Source organism: Sitophilus oryzae, unplaced genomic scaffold (assembly GCF_002938485.1).
Source record: "Sitophilus oryzae breed Bouriz unplaced genomic scaffold, Soryzae_2.0 scaffold_1968_pilon_pilon, whole genome shotgun sequence".
NCBI lineage: Eukaryota > Metazoa > Arthropoda > Insecta > Coleoptera > Curculionidae > Sitophilus > Sitophilus oryzae.
The window spans coordinates 603,618-621,575 of record NW_022146688.1 but is presented as its reverse complement, the minus strand read 5'-3'; the positions used below and the strand labels follow the sequence as shown (position 1 = coordinate 621,575).

Sequence of the window (17,958 nt, the reverse complement as noted above, 5' to 3'; positions counted from 1 at the left end):
CTTTTTAGTTGTTGCAGACAAGTTTCGGTCCCACCAGAGGCTGTTAAGACATCCAATAACTTGTTTGCTCTTCTGAATTCTGGTTTGTATTTCTACGCTTGTATTCAAGAATGAAAACGGAATTATATTACCATACAAACGCGTTTTAATTTTTATGATGTAGAAAAAATATTTTCATTATTTTTTTTAATTATCTTTTGGTCTCTAAAATTTTTTGGTTTGGGTCACTAAATTGATTATTAGAAGAAGCAATTTTTTATGAAAAATGTATTTTTCTCAAAATGTCAAAAATAAAAAAAGTTTTTCCTCTTGTAAAAACAATCCGAGACATACTGTATAGTGTAAATATACTGTAAATTGATTAGAAGTGATTGAATGTTGTTTCAACACAAAGTTTTATCCTTCAGCTCACTAAGTTAACAAGATTGAAATCGAAGTTTTTTCTGCTAGTCTGCCTTTTATCTGATCTAATCTCCATAACGCCTATCTCCGATTTAAAGATTAAAGATACATTCATTTGTAGCAGGTAGAGAACTTTTAAAATTTGCTAATTTTGGGGATTTCGTCTGAGACAAGTTTAGATATATTATACGAACAAAATTTAAAAATGTTCTGACTAATTCTAAGAGCTGATGTAAAAACATATATTTTGTATTATATTGCTATATTTGTGTCATACCCCACCAAAAAACATTCTCATTAATAATCTAAAATTAGTTTTGTAGATGTAGATCTAATTTTGTAATATTTATTATTTTTAGGTAGTATCGCTGGCTCTTTATTTCTACTTTATAGCTGCATTGTTAGGAAAACAGCTTATTCCAATAACCGATGCCACCATGAAGGGAAAATATGAGGAACCGGACATGTATTTTCCGTTTTTTACTGCATTACAGGTAATTTATAATCATGCAATTTAATATAATAAAAACGCATTAATACCATGATACCATTTTGCGACGAGAAATATAGATTTTGCAAATGCAAAAGATTTATACAGGGCGAGTTTTCTACGATGTTCTCTACGAGTATCTCGGAAACCCACTGGAGATAGAGAGTAAGGGAAAGAATTACAGTTTTGTGGGGTCATAAATATGCGCCTTTCAGATTTTTGAAAAAGTTTATGGCTTACTAGATATTTAAAAAAAATAAAATTTTGCCTATTTTAAAAATTTTCCTTAATTCCATTGTAATCTATTTTAGACAAATAGTTTTCAGATAAATTTGTAGATAATCACATCCCTAATGAGTTTGCATCCTTAATGAGTTTCTGTTTCTCTCATTTTTCTAAAGCCTGTCATTTTTGACATATGACACAAACATATGTTTTTTTTTAAATGGAAACCATAGTTGGCCATGACTTCATAAAAAACGTCATATTTTAAGTTTTTCAGCGATATAAGCTATAATATGTTTTTTTTTCGAATAATTACTTTAGTTTATAGCCAATTAGTTAGTTATAGCCAATTCTTGTCTTTGACTAATTTCACTTAGTTGGCATGTTATTCTTATTCTGTAATGATTTATAACTTATAAAAAGGCAGAATATATTATTAAACGGTTCTTTACATTACACAAACTAAACCTTGAAAAAATAATATCATTACATACACTTTAAGTTATTGTAGAGTATTTGAGTACATAAATAATTTTAAAACTAAATTACTAATTATTCTCACAGAACGACCGGTCCGGTTAATTAAACTTCTACCGTATCGCCTCTTCGAGTGCCTCTCTTAATTCATAGGTTCTTTTATAAACCTTGTTGTTTTCCGTATCGCATAAAAATATAAAAAATAACTAAAATGGATCGGTTAGGTGATCGAGGAGGCCCATGCAATTCCACTTCTTCCTATCCCTGAGTTTCCATAATTATGATTTATGATATAAATAATTTTTAACATTTCTTTCATTATAGGGGGTCTTCAAGTCATGTTGGAACCACTCTATTGATGCGAGAGTATCTAAATTTAACTTTTCTAACATGTCTTGAAAACATATTTCTAAAAAACGTAAGTAAGTAATGTTCACCGGTCAACGTATCCTCGAAAATGGAGGCATAACAGGCATGTGCTGCAGCCTGCTAAAGACTCTTTTAAATCCATTTCAGTGACTGAAATTTTATGGTCGCAAGTGGAAGAATTTTCATACATAAACGTACTATCTACGTACCATCAACGCATTAGCTATGAATAGGATGCATAGCGTCTGTTCATCAATACTCGTTTTTAAAGCAAATGCACGAAAAGTATCACGACTCGTTTAACGCATAGTATCCTGCTTGAGTCAGCTCACAGTGGTCTGAGGGCAGCTTTAAAACCTATGGTGCTAAACGACATAACTTTTATTTAATAATTTACTATAAATACTAGATGAAATACCTAATATATTTTTCTTTTGTAGTTCTGTTTCTATATTGGCTGGTTGAAAGTTGCCGAGGTACTAATCAATCCATTCGGTGAAGATGACGACGATATTGAACTCAACTGGCTCATTGACAGGCACATAAAGGTATTCAACTAATTTTACACAACATTTTGTTATGCATACAGGTTGCATTTTTAAACTGTACCACATAACTTTGTTTTTGTTGTGGACGTTTTGGTCATGAGATATAGATAAGATCTTGGCAAAAAAGAAAGTTAAATCATTTTCATTTCGATGACCGAATACATATATGGATTTAATAATCGTTTTAATGCTGTTTATTATAATATAATATGATGGCGAGGAAGTATGCCCAGGCTTTAATCTAGGGTAAAGAAAGCGATTCAAGCGGAAATATTCGCGCTAGGTCGTTTTAGTTCCTTGTTTAAGGTTATAGGGGACGCTGGGGTAATATGAACAGGTTTCTGTATATCACTCGGCTCATGTGGATTTTCTTAAAGCGGAAGACAATAAAAGTAAAGGTAATTATATTACAGTTCATACCAAATAAACTTGTAGTCGCGTGATTAAGCTTGACCGGCACAGCGTTGCCCACTTTTATAAATTTTCTTTTAATCAAAATATTTTAGGAAACAAAAATAAATTAATTATAAATATATAAACAGTTATTATTTACATCAACAAAACTCACTGTCTTGACAGCACTTAAAGGGCATAAAAGACCATTACTACCGCTTTCCCGTTCAAAATATTATAATAAAGTTGCGATGATTTTACGGCTATTAAGCTATCTCGTACATTTTGCACTAAAAGAGGTTCTAAAAAGAACAATGTTCGACTGCAAGGTCTGCTAGTAAAGTTTAAGCTTAAAGTATCACATCACTATTTATTTAAACTAAAAACTCCTAATACAAAACTAAAGTGTCAAAACAAATGACAATGTCAGGAAATAAATAAATGCAGCAAATTGACATTTTTTAAAGCAGATCTACCACCTGAATCCGTAGCGCGGTTTAAATTTAAGTTCGTCAGCCCGGCGTCGAATATGTCCATGGTTGGCAACAATGGATTTAAAAATCGCGCCCTCGATTACGTTACTAACAGTGGCGGATACAGAGGGAGGGGGCCATGGGGCCCGGGCCCCCGCTAAAATCTGTAAATTGGGTAAAATATTTGGCTTTTGGGTAAAAAATGGCGCCCTAAAAAGCAAATTCTACCTTTGCCCCCCCCCTAAAATAAATTCCTGTATCCGCCCCTGGTTACTAAAGGTTTAATTGATATCAAATATAGTACTCTTTCTCCCGATGCATCCTTGATACGGTTTACTTCGTGATTGCCTTTCTCTCCATTTTTAGCAACCAACATCTGCACTTCTTCTGAGTAGCCCATTTCAACCACTTGGGTTTTCACAGTCCATAGCTCTGAGCAACAGCAAAGAACTGACTTTACTAATGTTCGTCCAAGTATTTTCTTAGTTGTTGGAGATAATTTTCGTTTCCATCTGAGGCTATTGACATTCAATAATGGTTATTCTTCTGAATTCGGACTTATATTTCTTCTTCACCGAAACTCTCGTTGTTGGTCGTAGCACTCCATTAGTATTTAAATGTTTCTATTTGTTGTATCTGGATTACGTGTTTATTTGGTATAAACTTTATTAATCTTCGAAATGTTAAGAGGCGCGAAAATATTCTCATAGGTAACAGCATTATAGAATCTAGACCAATGGGAGGCAACAGGAAAGCATTCAAAAAGAATGTGTCTCATTGGCATTAAGTTATTGCATAATGTGCATTTCGGAGGGGGTTCATTTCTGATAATATATTACTTGGTCAGATATGAGTGTCCTTTGAGGGTTCTAACAAATTTTCTAATAACCTAACAACTTTACAGAAAGATCCGCGTTCAAGAGAATATATATTTTGATACACATGAAGAAGCGGCATAGGTATGTGATCTAAGTTTATTAGTTCCCTCGAGGATCTCCAATTCATTTCGAAGTATACTGAAGAACACTTTTTTGTAATTTCTGAACACGACAGCGGATGAAGTTCCTTCAATTTTCTGTTAGAGCGTTGCGTCGTTAGCCAGTCTAGTTGTCTGCTCTGGTTGTTACCAGCAATGTCAGAGTGTCCATGAATCCACATAAAGTTAATATTGTAGTTTCTTTTAGTAAGTTTATATACTAGATCTCGAATGCTGCAGGTTAGAGAATTTTTGGAGTTTCTTAGTTCTCCAGATCATATGAGTCCTGCGCAATCACGACTTGGTTGTCTGCAAAGCTCAGGCTAAGAGAGTGTATCGTCCCCAATTGGGATCTTCATATATGGATATGGATTTCTCCGGATTTCTCATACCTTGAAATCGTCTTTTCCATTCCTTAAAGGCTACTCCAATTTGTGATGAAGATTAGAGGAGATAAGCTGCATACTTGTCGCAACCCTTTTGTGGTGTTAATCGGATTAGATAGCCTGTGTCCTCTTCTGAACATACGATTCATTTTGTTTACAGAGCTCTTTTGTTATTTTAAGACTGATTAATTGAAAATAATAAATGAAAAACATTAACATTAAATTTCTATTGTATTATGTCTGAGTTAAATTATTATTACACTTTTTCTATTGCCGCACTAAAGTACATTTATTTTTAGTTTTAATAATGATTAGTAATAATCTATTAAAATGAGTTTGATGAGCTATAAAAGGAGTTCTGATTTATTTATAGGTATATATGATCTATTTTAAAGTTATTCTCAATGTTTATTGATAGTTTTGAAAGACATTTCTTTTGCTAACTCGGTAATATAAAGAGCTTATTATTTTTAATTTTTTCTTAGATTAATTTCTTGTTGTAAAGATATTAATTATCTGTAGTTTTCTATTACTTCTGTTTTTCTGTTTCTTTATTTTATTAATTGGTTATCAGTTGTCTAAAGATTTATTTCTCTTAACTTATTAATTTTAGCGGTTTTGCTCAATGAAATTGTGTAATTATTGATAAATTCAAGCTTCCCCTAGTATTTATATAATTGCATTTCGCAGAAATATTCTATAAATAGTTTCTACACTTTAAAAGATTCGTCGTTAACAATAACTAGAAAAATATTGTTTTGTATTTTACTGCAGAAAAAATAATCATTACTAACAGCAGCCGCATCAATACATATATACAATAGAAAATATCATTATTCACTTTCTAATTCTTCAATTTTCAATATAGTACTAATTAGATTTAGACTGGTATTTCCTTTAGTTTTGGATTAGAAGACTTTTACTTCCAATGCGAAGTAGTTATTATTAAGCAAGCAGGGAATCTTCAATTAATATCGAATACTTTAATATATAAGCACACATATTAAATACTAACTTTTATTACGGAACTTAGAGCATTTAAATTAATATTCACAGAAACAGAAATATCGCAAAGATAATCGGTAGATTAAATTTTAAGTTTAGATTTTTCTCTGTGAAACTAGCGAATGTTACACTATAATTAATTGGAATATTTATTTAAATGATTTACTATTAATTTATTGAAAGTTTTAGTTGATATTTTATTATATTATGTGATTCGAATGTGATTAAAACTTGTCCAACGAGGCAATAAAGATTTCGACAGACGACATCCAAAAAAATGATAAAAATTTCAAGATACCTGTGAATTAAAAAAAAAACAGAAACAGATGTCTGATATTTTTTCACTCAGTAGTTTTGTACAAGTACGGACAAAAAGTTATTACTCTTCAAAACAGTTAAAACACATGTAAGTGGCGCCCCCTACAAATAGGAGTCATATTCATCAAAATCAAATTTCTAGCGTCAATAACCTCCTAGGCACCAATTTTCATCCAAATATTGACGTTACTTCAGAAATTATTTGCAAAAAATCGAAATAAAAATGAAATTTATACACCCTGTATCTCCGAAACTAAGCATTTTAGGGCATACATTTATATGAACTTTTTTACTTATTTTTATCAGAAAAATATGCTGCCGAGAAAAAATTACACCCTGTATATAACATATTGGAGTCAGAGTTGGCTTGGAAATGAAGATCGCTGTTATTATGAAATAACATCATATGAATATAAAATGTTATGGTAAATCTCAATAATCGTCATTTCCAAGCCAACTAAACGACTTTTTTCGATCATACTCATATTCAGTTGTTTATTCTATGTTTAACACGAATAAATTTTCACTACATAAACGCGGACTTTTCATTCAAAGATATTTTTTTCAAACGTATTACAGATATTACACATTTTAATATGGTAAACTGTCGCTTTCAGTCGCACACGACAGTCTTCGATATGCCTTCGCTAGCTGAATTAGAGAAAATGAGTATTTTATGCGTTGGCCGCAGAACGAGTAGAGGCTCCACCGTACAGCATTTGAGTCGTAAGAGGAAATCAAATCAGCCTTATCACAAATTTGCCCATTAAAATGCAATCTTTCCAATTCTTTCAATCAACGGTATAAAAATAACATAAAACTCAAAAAACTGATTTTTAATTTACAAATGATGTTAGTGAAGGTTAATTTAAGCTTGAGCTAAACTTATGTATATTGGAAAACACGTGATATGTTAAAAATATTAAAAAATATTTTAGACAGCACGATATAGTTCGAAATATACTTAAAATTTTCCAAAATTTGTCAATATAACTTAAACTTTCTCTTTAAATGTCTTTCTGAGAAAAATATTAACCCAAATCAATACCTTTCTGCTATCGAAGTATAACCGTATCAAATAATTATCGAGGGAGAAAATCTGGACTAAATTGAGGCTAAACAAACCGATTCCACAAAATGAATCATTTTCAGCTCTCACTGAAGACGCTAATAATTCAATAAATTAGCTATAATTGATCAGATTTGATGTGTTAGATCGGAAAAAATCTAGGACGACTTAAAAAAATATTCAACAACAACAAACAGAAATATCGTACCCAGTTTGATCCGTTAATTAGTATTGCGCTTTGGTTCTGTTATAGTAGTACCCTGTAAAGCATGCCAAGGTGATTGCAAATACCGACAATCCAATATTAAAAAGAACACACGATCGTTGACACCATATTATGGGTGTATCTGACATTTATATTCCACGGATAGTTTACATTTTTTGTTATTGATCTGCCTTTCCTTATTGTTGTTTACTTGCAATAGTTTTGTAAATTTATCCCTATTTCACCATGCATATAATATCTGTACAGGGTGAGTCAACGCTAGAGTAAAATCCATTATCTCATTTGTTTCGAAGTTTACACAAAAAAATTATATATAAAAGTTATAGGGAAGGTTAAGATACACATTTTAAAATTATTATACCTAGAGTATATAAGTTACTTGTAGTATCAAAGTGTGGCGGATATAACATTTTTTTTTTAAATGCAACACCTTATTTTTTATTTTATTTTTAGATTCTGCGTAAAATTCCATAACTTTTTTGTATATAATGTTATATACCTAAAATTAATAAAAATTAATAGTTTTTGTAATATTTAAATTTGTTTAAAATGTTAAATTGCAATGTGGTAAAAAATTGTCAGTGGTGCTATTGTTTCTGAAGTTGGAGTACCAAAATTGGTTAGGAGAATTTTATAGAGATGAAACAAAAGATATATTTAAAGATATTTTAGTTAAATGTCAAATCTCAAATTTTTTAAATGGTACACCCTATATTTTATAACTTTTTCTGATAGAATTTACAAAACTCTTCAACTTTTATTAACTATGTCATATACTACCTAGAATGGGAAAAAGTTAAAAGTCTCATGAAAGAAACAGCAGATTCAATTATATCCAGAAGTCACAACACAAAACGACCCAATAAACACTGGATAACACAAAGAACTCTCGACACAATCGAGGAACGGAAAGAAATAAAAAGGAAAGGGTTAACGACGCAAAATTCTAAAGAAACCTACAGAAGACTATGCAAAAAGATCCAGGAACAATGCAGACAAGATAAAAATAATTACGTAAGGAAAATCTGCAGTGAAATCAATGAACACCAAAACTCAAACCAAACACGAGATTTATACAAGAAAATAAGGGAACTCACTCGGAAATTCAAACCTAAGACATCTGCTATCGAGGACGAAAATGGAGAAGTCTTGTGGAATAACGAGGACATATTGCAACGATGGAAACAATATTGCGAAGAACTATACAAGGACGAAGCAGACGTAGTAAAAGAAGTTCGAGTACCTCACATAATAAACGAACTGGAACCAAATATATTGAAGAGCGAAGTGGAAGAGGCCATACACGGACAGTACCTCAGTTGAAATGATAAAGTTGATAGGGGAGGAAGGTGTGAAAATAGTACATAACATCTGCAATAAAGTATGTCAGTCTCGACAATGGCCTAAAGATTGGACTAATTCTGCTTTCATCCCAATTCACAAAAAAGGATCCACACAAAAATGCCAGAATTATCGAACAATATCCCTAACGTCACATGCAAGCAAGATCTTACTTAGGATAATTGACCGAAGACTTCGGAGGTACTTGACGCCTGAAATACCTCCTGAACAAGCCGGATTCGTGAAAGGAAGAGATCAAATATTTAATATACGCCAACTCATAGAGAAATCTCGAGAATTTAGCTCGCCTATGTTCTTGTGTTTTATGAACTACAAGAAGACTTTCGATTGTGTGAGGTGGAAAAGCCTATGGAGGGTTCTGAGGCAGAAATGGGAGTTCCAGAATCATCTAGTGGCTCTTATTAACAATTTATATGACAATAATGCAATTGTCAACCTGAGATAACAAAACGTCGGAACCTTTCAAACCTAGAAAGGGGTACGCCAGGGCTGTATACTGTCACTCAGATAGTTTAATGCCTATGGCGAATACATCATGAAACGTGCTTTGGAGGGCGAGGAAGGAGGAATCCTAGTCAACGGTAAAATCCTAAACAACCTCAGGTACGCGGACGATACCACCCTGATATCGAAAAGTGAAGAAGAAATGGCCCGGTTGCTGGAAAGAGTTACCATCGAAAGCAATAATCTTGGTCTAGAAATAAACACTGATAAAACCAAACTCATGCTGATTGATAGAGAGAGAAGTTCGATTACACAACCTCCTCCCTAATATAGAAAGAGTAGATCAATTTATATACTTAGGGTCCTTAATAACAAATAATGGGGGCTGTGAAGCAGAGATAAGAAGGCTTATAGCAATGGCACGGACGGCTATAATGAGCCTAAGAAAAATATGGGCTGATAGGAACATAACCAAAAACACCAAAAAGACCCTTGTTCGATCTTTGGTGTTCTCCATATTCCTATACGGGTCTGAGTCATGGACCGTCAAGAGCGCTGATAGACACCGTACAGATGCATTTGAGATGTGGTGCTGGAGGAGAATGCTCCGTATCCCATGGACAGCTCGAAGAACGAACCAGTCAATTCTCGATGAACTCGGCATCACAGATCGATTATCCACCATCTGCCGTAGACGCATCCTGCAATACTTCGGTCATATCACTCGCAGAGGCTAAGACAACATTGAAAAACTCATTGTACAAGGCAAAGTAGAAGGCCGAAGACCCAGAGGACGATCACCATCAAGATGGCTTGACCAAATAGCAAATATCACAGGTCATCCATTTCAATCAAATCTCCGAGAGGCGGAAGATCGCCAACGATGGAAGACCAAAATCACCAGCTGCACATAGCCATAATGTCACGATTTTTCAGACATGAAGAGACGACGAAGAAGAAGAGAATACCTATTTTTAATAGTTTGCGATTTATTCCTATTTTTCTCTTATTTTTAATATAATTGAAGGGGTGGTTGCAATATAATCTAAGGCTGCAATAACCAGGCAGCTCCACTTTTTTTCGAAAATGAGATTTTTAATGAATTGCCCTAAAAAATAAAAAAATGGCCGATCATTTCCTGCAACAATCAGTTCTCTCAATATAACAGTATATACATAAATGGCGACTTTAGTTGGAGCTGCCTTGCTCTGGGTTTGCAGCAAGATCCGAGCAGTTTTCACCTTTTGGATAAGTTATAAGTTAACAGAGATACAAGGGGAGTCAAAAAAGGCACCAATTTAAAATTTGCCCTATATTTCCGGAAATAAGAGGGCTAGGACAAATATCTGTGCAGTATGTATTTGAAAGTGGCAGTAGTTGTTATGGGAAAACCGCATCTTTGAATCTCTATTCATAAACGGTAAACCCTGTAAAACATACGAAAATGGGACACCCTGTAGACTATAATGTCATTATTGTATTATGGGCTTTATTTTTTTCTAGAAAATTACATATGTCACTTTTAGTCATCATTTTATTATAAACATATCAGCTTTCAATTTCCTATGTTATTTCCTTGAAAATAATTGTTAATAACAAGTAATTGTTGTTTATTACACTTTTAACAAGTAAATGCATAAAATTATAATGGTATGTTTAACGAATGGGTTAATTTGGGATAACTTTTATTTTTAGTTCTATAAAATGTTTATAATAAATAATATTTTTATTATGAAAATTATATTATTCTTTATTTTTTTTTGTTATTATATATGTTGTTTTGTTATTATATATCCTATATAATATATTCTTCCTCTCTGTAGTAAAATCTCAGATGTGAAAGTGCGTCCAGACTATTGTCACTCAAACGAGACTTACACCTAATCTTATTGCAAGTATAGACTAGCCAAAAAAAACTGTTTTAAATTTGACTTTAGTTGACGGAATTGTTAAAAGATGGTCATATGCCTTAGACAAACAACGCTTACTCTCTCATACTTTCTAAAGAAGGGTTATTTCGATCTTAAAAGACAGTAACGAAATATACTTTTTAGTTATTGTTACTGAATCCCGGTTCTTTAATGGCACAAAAGTACCGGGATTTCCCGGTTCTAATCATTAGTGTAAATTTTGAGATTATCCACATATATTTATCAAAGTCAGACAAATATTCTATTCGATCAAACTTATATAAAGATTATAATTTTTGGAAATCAGAACAAACATAAAACCAATTTTTTTACAACGAAAAATAACCTTCTACATGTTACTGTTTTAGACAGCCAAAGTACATTGATCTAAAATCCTATTTAAATAAATTTGATCTTCAAGTTGTAGATATCTATATAATATGACGAATTAATATTAACTTGATGGATATTTTTAGGCTGCTTATATTATTGTGGACGAAATGCACGAAGAACACCCCGAACTGCTTAAAGATCAGTACTGGGATGATGTGGTACCGAAAGAGATTCCCTACACAGTCGCCTCAGAACACTATAGACGAGAAGAACCTAAAGGTTCAGCCGAAACTTACAAAGTTAAGACAACCGATGCCCTGTATGCCAATCTTTTGCCACAAGGACATTTTAAAAAAAGTATTGTGGACGATATGTATGCAGATTATGTAAGTATTATTTATAAGTCCATTAGGGTTAAATTATATGTTTTGGAGTGTCTATTAGCTTTAGAGATTTATTGTGGTTCTTTTAACATTTTCTAGTAATATCCTTTTAAAAAGGTCTAAAGCCTGGTTGACACGGTCAAAATGCATATGGAGTGTACTTGGATGCTGCCACATAACTGTAACTGAAAATAAACAAGACCGTGTTAACCTGCTTTAATTATTGTTTGCAACCCTCTATTGGCTCAGTGCCAATGGCTCGTCATTACCTAATACAAAGAACAGCATATTGGTCAGGCTATCTCACTGATAAAAATGGATTCTGACGTTCCTTTCTTTCGTGATTGACAAAATCTGTACATGGCTTCATTCGTCAATCCCATCAGCTTTAGATGCCTATTGATCTTAGAAAACCCTGATAGTAGCCTCGCTACTTTTTATATCCATAAGTCATAATAGTACCAGTATAGTAAACTAATAACAAAAGAACTAACAATTGTGATTGTTTTGATACATAATATTTTGTTGCTGCTTTTGAATTATGGCATTGCCAATATCAGCTTTCCAATATTCCTTTTTCATTCCGACAAATTCATATTTTTTTCTATATCATCATCATTTTCAGCTTATTCGACCATTTCCAATTATTGCGTAACTTCTCTCTCATACGTTCTTTGTAATTGGGCCCATTGTTGTTTATTGTTGGCTATGCGGGCCCAAGTCATTCCTGCTAATTTTCCCATGTCCCATCTCAGGTTCTCATCTTCTAGGTCTCTTAATTCTTCGTAGGAACCATGCTGTTATTTTTATGGCCCATCTGTTGTTCGTTCTTCTTGCCAGGTGTCCTGCCCATTGCCATTTGAGGGATTTAACTCTGTGGATGACATCTACTACCTGGGTCGTTTTTCGTATTTACTCTATTCTTTCACGTCTCTCTTGGGTTATTCCCAGCACATTTCATTCCATTTAGCGTTATGCAGCCTGCAGTTTCCTTATAATATTCCATTTTAAGTGTCCAGATTTCGCATGCATAGGCTATGGCCGGTAGTACACATTGGTTGAATGTTTTCTTCTTTACCCACTTTATTGCTGGCTTTATTTATTACATTTTTCTATATATTTTTCTCTAAATTTGTATGTGTAAATTGTAATCGAGTTTCTCTAAAACGATTTGACTAATTAAAACTAAGTATATTAGTATTTAACAAAGAATATACTTAGATATTATTAAACATAGCTGTAACAAAAAATATACTCGTATTCAAGGATAATCAATATTAAAAGCTTTAATATATCACATTTTTCTTATGTCAATAAATTTTATGCAAAACATAGTTTATGCACATATGTAAATGTCTATTCTATATATGTGATGTTCCAATGACTGATTCTCTTCAAAGTACTCTTATTTTAATTTTAGATTAGTCTGTTAATTAACAAATATTATCTTTCGTGTCACTGAACATCAGATAATAATTAATAAAATCACCTTGCAATTAATCGTTGTTATGGGAAAATGTCTTGTTTCATTCTGTATAAGTATAAACATTATTTCTCTAAAAAAAATCATTATGGGTATTTCGCCACTGCATTGCAAGAAAATGTCCGTTTAGGTTTAACGCAGAAGTTTTTACAAAAAATAACTATATTTTATTTTGTAGATTTTCTTGCAGTGCATGTGGCAAAATACCCATAATGAATTTTTTTGGAGAGATGAATCCGCCACATAGGTATAGATATTTTTTATAAACATTATTCATTCAAATGCATTTGTTTATATCTAAAATTTGATTTGGTTAATTATTTCCTCAACATCAAGCTCCAAAATCAATTTATCGAGTTTTATTATTGAATTCTTTTATTGTTTCAGATCTATTTTACATTTGAGGTTGGTATTATTTTAGGTAGCTATTTGATTTTCAGGTTTTTATTAAATTTCGTTGAATACTATTTGAAAATAACTAATTATCTTGATAATTACAAAAATTATACTTATTCGATGTTAAGAATTGCCTAATAACCTTGTCGGTATAGTAGACAGAAGCTTTGCATGTTACAATTTCAGGCAGTTTCATCTCCAATTAATAAAATATTAAATTAATTTAAATCTATTTATTTTAAAAATGTATTATTTTTTTTAATTTAAATTGTGTTATTAATTTTGTAATTGCTACCATAAATGGTGTGCTAATATAATGCAAAAAAAGATAAGAATATCGTCTTATATAAAATTCAGTTCATCGCTGAACGATCTTACAAGATCGCAATTTTTATAAACATTTCTCATTAGGTAACTTTTATTTGAAGTGTCCAGGGGAAAACCTGATAAGCGCCATTTTACTAATGTAACAGGAGATTACTGGATAGGTGGTGGTTATTAGGTTCTTCCCCTGTATGTATATTTTTACTAGGCATACATCATAGGATTTAATACCTTATTGCCCTGCAGAATTTATTCGTTTTGTAGGGACCAGTTAGATCTACTATAATATTGCAAAATCCTAAAATTAAGAAATTGGCGATTATAATGGGTTTTTTTCCCAGGACCCTTCGTTTTATAACTTAATTTTCTTTGTTTGCAAGGCTGCCACACTAAAATCGGCTTTGAGATCGACAATGAGTGCCTGCTTTATATGTTTATGTTATTTTGAAGTAGAGAATTTTTTTTTGAAGAAGTATATTTGGCTGCCGACTTGAGGGTACCGGATTCGAAAGCTATTTAGTTAAATGAAAATATTTATTAATTTAATTACTTCAGGTATAACGTTTCAATTATTGATATTCGGATTTGGGGATGAAATATAGATCCAATGTACGAGTGAAAAACAGATGAATCACAGCATAAGTGCATACAACCGGTTTTCTAAGCTTTATGGTACTATATAAGAAGAAGGTAGATTGCCTGACAATTAAGAAATCCTACCGACTGCGCCAATTTAGTTATCTAATAAACAAGGTTATTTTTTTAGAAATTAAAATATATATTGAAATTACATTAATTAATTTTTCAATTTGAACAAACAATTTGAAGAACAACAAATCTCTTATTAGTGTGTTACAGTGTTACATTAAAATTAAGTTTGATATTTCAAGTTTTTCTAATTTGATTTTGGAATTTGATAATTTTTAATTAATTAATATGCTTTAATAGTTTGGAATTAATAGATTGGAACATCCTATAGCTCATAACTAAGCCCTTTTATAGCTTCGGCATAAAGACAATTTACCTTAAATTAAATCACCCTATGCATTTATTACACGTTCTTATTCAAACTTAAACCTTAAAGAAAATAAATGTTTTTATTTTGTATTGCAGGAAAGCGTAGATACACCGATCGTTGAAAGAAGAAAAAGTCAAAACTGGTTCAGCAGACAGATCTCCAGAACTGGAATGGGATCGATTCGGTCAGCCTCCTGACCGCTTACTCGTCTGGAGGACTATTTTTCCAGGCCGAGAGGCAATTCCGTCTATGCCAATCCAGAAAATGGACAAATACACATACCCCATCAAAAGATGTCTATTTATGATCGTTTGGTTGGAAGAAGATCCGGAAGGAATCAGAAATTCAAACCAAGTAAGTTTAATGTATCTATTGTCAGTCAAGAAATATAAAAAAATATACGAAGAAGTAAATTAATGAAGAAACAATGAATTGCAGACTATTCGTTGTTAAAAAACTACTGATGTGTTTTAAACTGCTGGATTACGGGATGTCGTTGCAGCCACCTCTAATTCGTTTATTTGATGTTACAGCGTGCTGTCTTTTTAGCCCAGATATAACATTTCGACGTCTTTGATAACATGCACGTCAACTTTTATTGATTTTTCTATAAAATCGTACTAATGCTGTATTTTTACTATACGCCCAAGTAGCATTTATCTGACTTCGAACTAAAACTGACCTGAAGCGACGTCAGACTTTGTGCAAATTTAGATCGGGTGCTGGTGATAGGACCTGTGACGTCGCTTTCCCATTAAAAGCGATGTCGTTGGATCCGAGTCGGTAAATCCAACGATCTGTCGAATTACAAAATAACAACGTACCATTTTTATTAATTTCCCAACGTCGCGCGTCGTTCCCACGTTGGCTTGCACGACGTACATATACTTGAACTAGCCCGACGTCTACCCGTTGTCCGAATGGGATACGTCTCACTGATAATTCCTAAAGTAACGTCCAATTATATTTTGTTTTATTTTATGTTCATATTTATAACCTAATTTACATATCTCTATTTACGTCCGTAAATACAACCCAAACATAACCTAATAAAAAGTTTTTGTAAACAAACTTATTTTTTTTTATTATGCCTAGAAAATACTCAAAAGGCATTTAGACATTCATCTACATTTTACAGAAAAATGCTCTGTGGCCAACGACGGATGCTCCTACGTATGCCGGCCGATCGCAAATTTTACGTGGCGTACGTTGGAATTATATACGTCATAATACGATTGCCGGTCGTCCGGTTTGAGCGACTTCGGTCATGTGAGACGACTAATGTTGGAGGCCCGGTCGGAATTGGTATATTGGTAGTTCATATTAGGTCGGACAGAAATCCGCCATTCTTAACAAGTATCCGATTGTCAGCCATTTTAAAATCGTTTTTGTTTTAAAATTTATATTCACATTCCGGTTTCTAGTAGAATAATATTGATAAGGTTGAGTTTGGGGGAACCACAGGTACAGTTTTATGATTAAACCAGCTAGAAAATTAAAAAAAAATATATTTTGCGAGTTACTTTTTTATAGATATTTTTATTTCATAAATCTACCTAATTTTGAAGGCGCTCGTTGTTTTCCGGAGTATTTTAATCAGGTATATCAAAAAAGTTACTTCCGTTGACAAAACTGATGTCTGGATTAATGATTCAGAATTATTATAATATGAAATTAGGTAAGCACTTACACTCGTAGTTATATTCGAGGAGTGATTATGAATCCATTATGTATTCTTGGTAGCGAATTTGAAACCAAACATAACGTAAGTGCTTAGCGACGAATTTTAAGTGACTGAAATCCAATGTAATATAACGTTGGTAATTGGTAGAATTACATTCCCTATTAGGTCAGATACCGACGTCGAGGCGACCCGAATCTGTATTCCCCATTTAGGTGCAAATAAGGGTCGTCAGGCGGTCGAACCGACGCGACGGCGACGTTGGTACCCGACGTCGGGTTTATTGAACGCGACGTATACCCGACGTTGTGATAACGTCCAAATGCTACTTGGGCGACCTCACGCTTATCTTTTAACATTTAAACCAAGATAAACTTAACATCCTAGTTTATCATGGGTGAGTTTATCATAAACTCAATCGTTTTACGAAACAAAACCTGTAACAGATTTCTAGTATTTTCTGAGAATTTATATGGTCTTACAGCAAGAGATTTTCGGTACCTAACCTATAATCCTGCTATTGTAAATTGTATGGGAGGGGGGAGTTATTCTTCTGGACCCTATCATCTATTGTGTTCACCTTTCTGGAGTTATAACTCATTATAGAATCTCAGGGCATTGACAAAGGCCAGTATCTGAAACATAATCCTACTATGCCAATATAAAAGTAACTCCTCGGATCAGTAATCACCTAAAGATATGTTGAAATCAAGAGGGGTTCAACATTATCTTTTTTACTAATAGTATTATTTCAATCTGTAATCTTTATGTCAATCTGTTTTCATTTTAGGTCAAAAATTTGCAGGAGCTTCGGCTATGAACGTTAAAATCGACCACGAATACCAACAATTCGATGTAACGAAAGAAGTGATCGAGAAAGAGAATCGTCAATCGATGTCCACTCTCACGAATAACAATATGACACAACAGCAACCAGTTTCACCTGGTTTGACAGTCATGTCTCATCAATTACCCGCTTATCCGGGTTATCCTTCGGGAGATGTTCCCGTTGTACAGCAGGTAAATCCATTATGTTTACTGAAATAAAAATAATCGTATTTTGCAATATATGGTAAGATGAGAGGTTGTTATTCTAAAAATTACTTTACACATTCTTTCAACGAATTTCTAGGATGTTAGAAAACTCCTAGAAATCAATTATGTTTTAATGTCCTTATGCTGAATAATATACTTCTCGGCCATAAAAATCTTCCAGTATTATCAATATTAAATGCTGAGATCAATAAGCCAAAAGAATCCTAACCTT

The 17,958-nt window shown here is 32.8% G+C and overlaps 1 protein-coding gene across 2 annotated transcripts; it reads left to right on the top strand.

The window, feature by feature from the left end:
- The first annotated feature begins 757 nt into the window (after positions 1 to 757).
- LOC115883606 (bestrophin-1-like) lies at positions 758 to 17,515 on the top strand. 2 transcript variants are annotated; one of them, XR_004050411.1, is made up of 5 exons: positions 758 to 896; positions 2,404 to 2,511; positions 11,550 to 11,792; positions 15,106 to 15,364; positions 17,482 to 17,515. XR_004050411.1 is itself a non-coding variant. In XM_030901963.1 (4 exons), exons 1-4 carry the CDS (start codon positions 840 to 842, stop codon positions 15,205 to 15,207), a joined length of 510 nt encoding a protein of 169 aa, XP_030757823.1. In that variant the 5' UTR covers positions 758 to 839; the 3' UTR covers positions 15,208 to 15,366. The 2 variants fall into 2 exon arrangements, 1 of the variants encoding a protein (XP_030757823.1); XM_030901963.1 differs by lacking the exon at positions 17,482 to 17,515 and having other exon boundaries at positions 15,106 to 15,366.
- Positions 17,516 to 17,958: the final 443 nt, after the last annotated feature.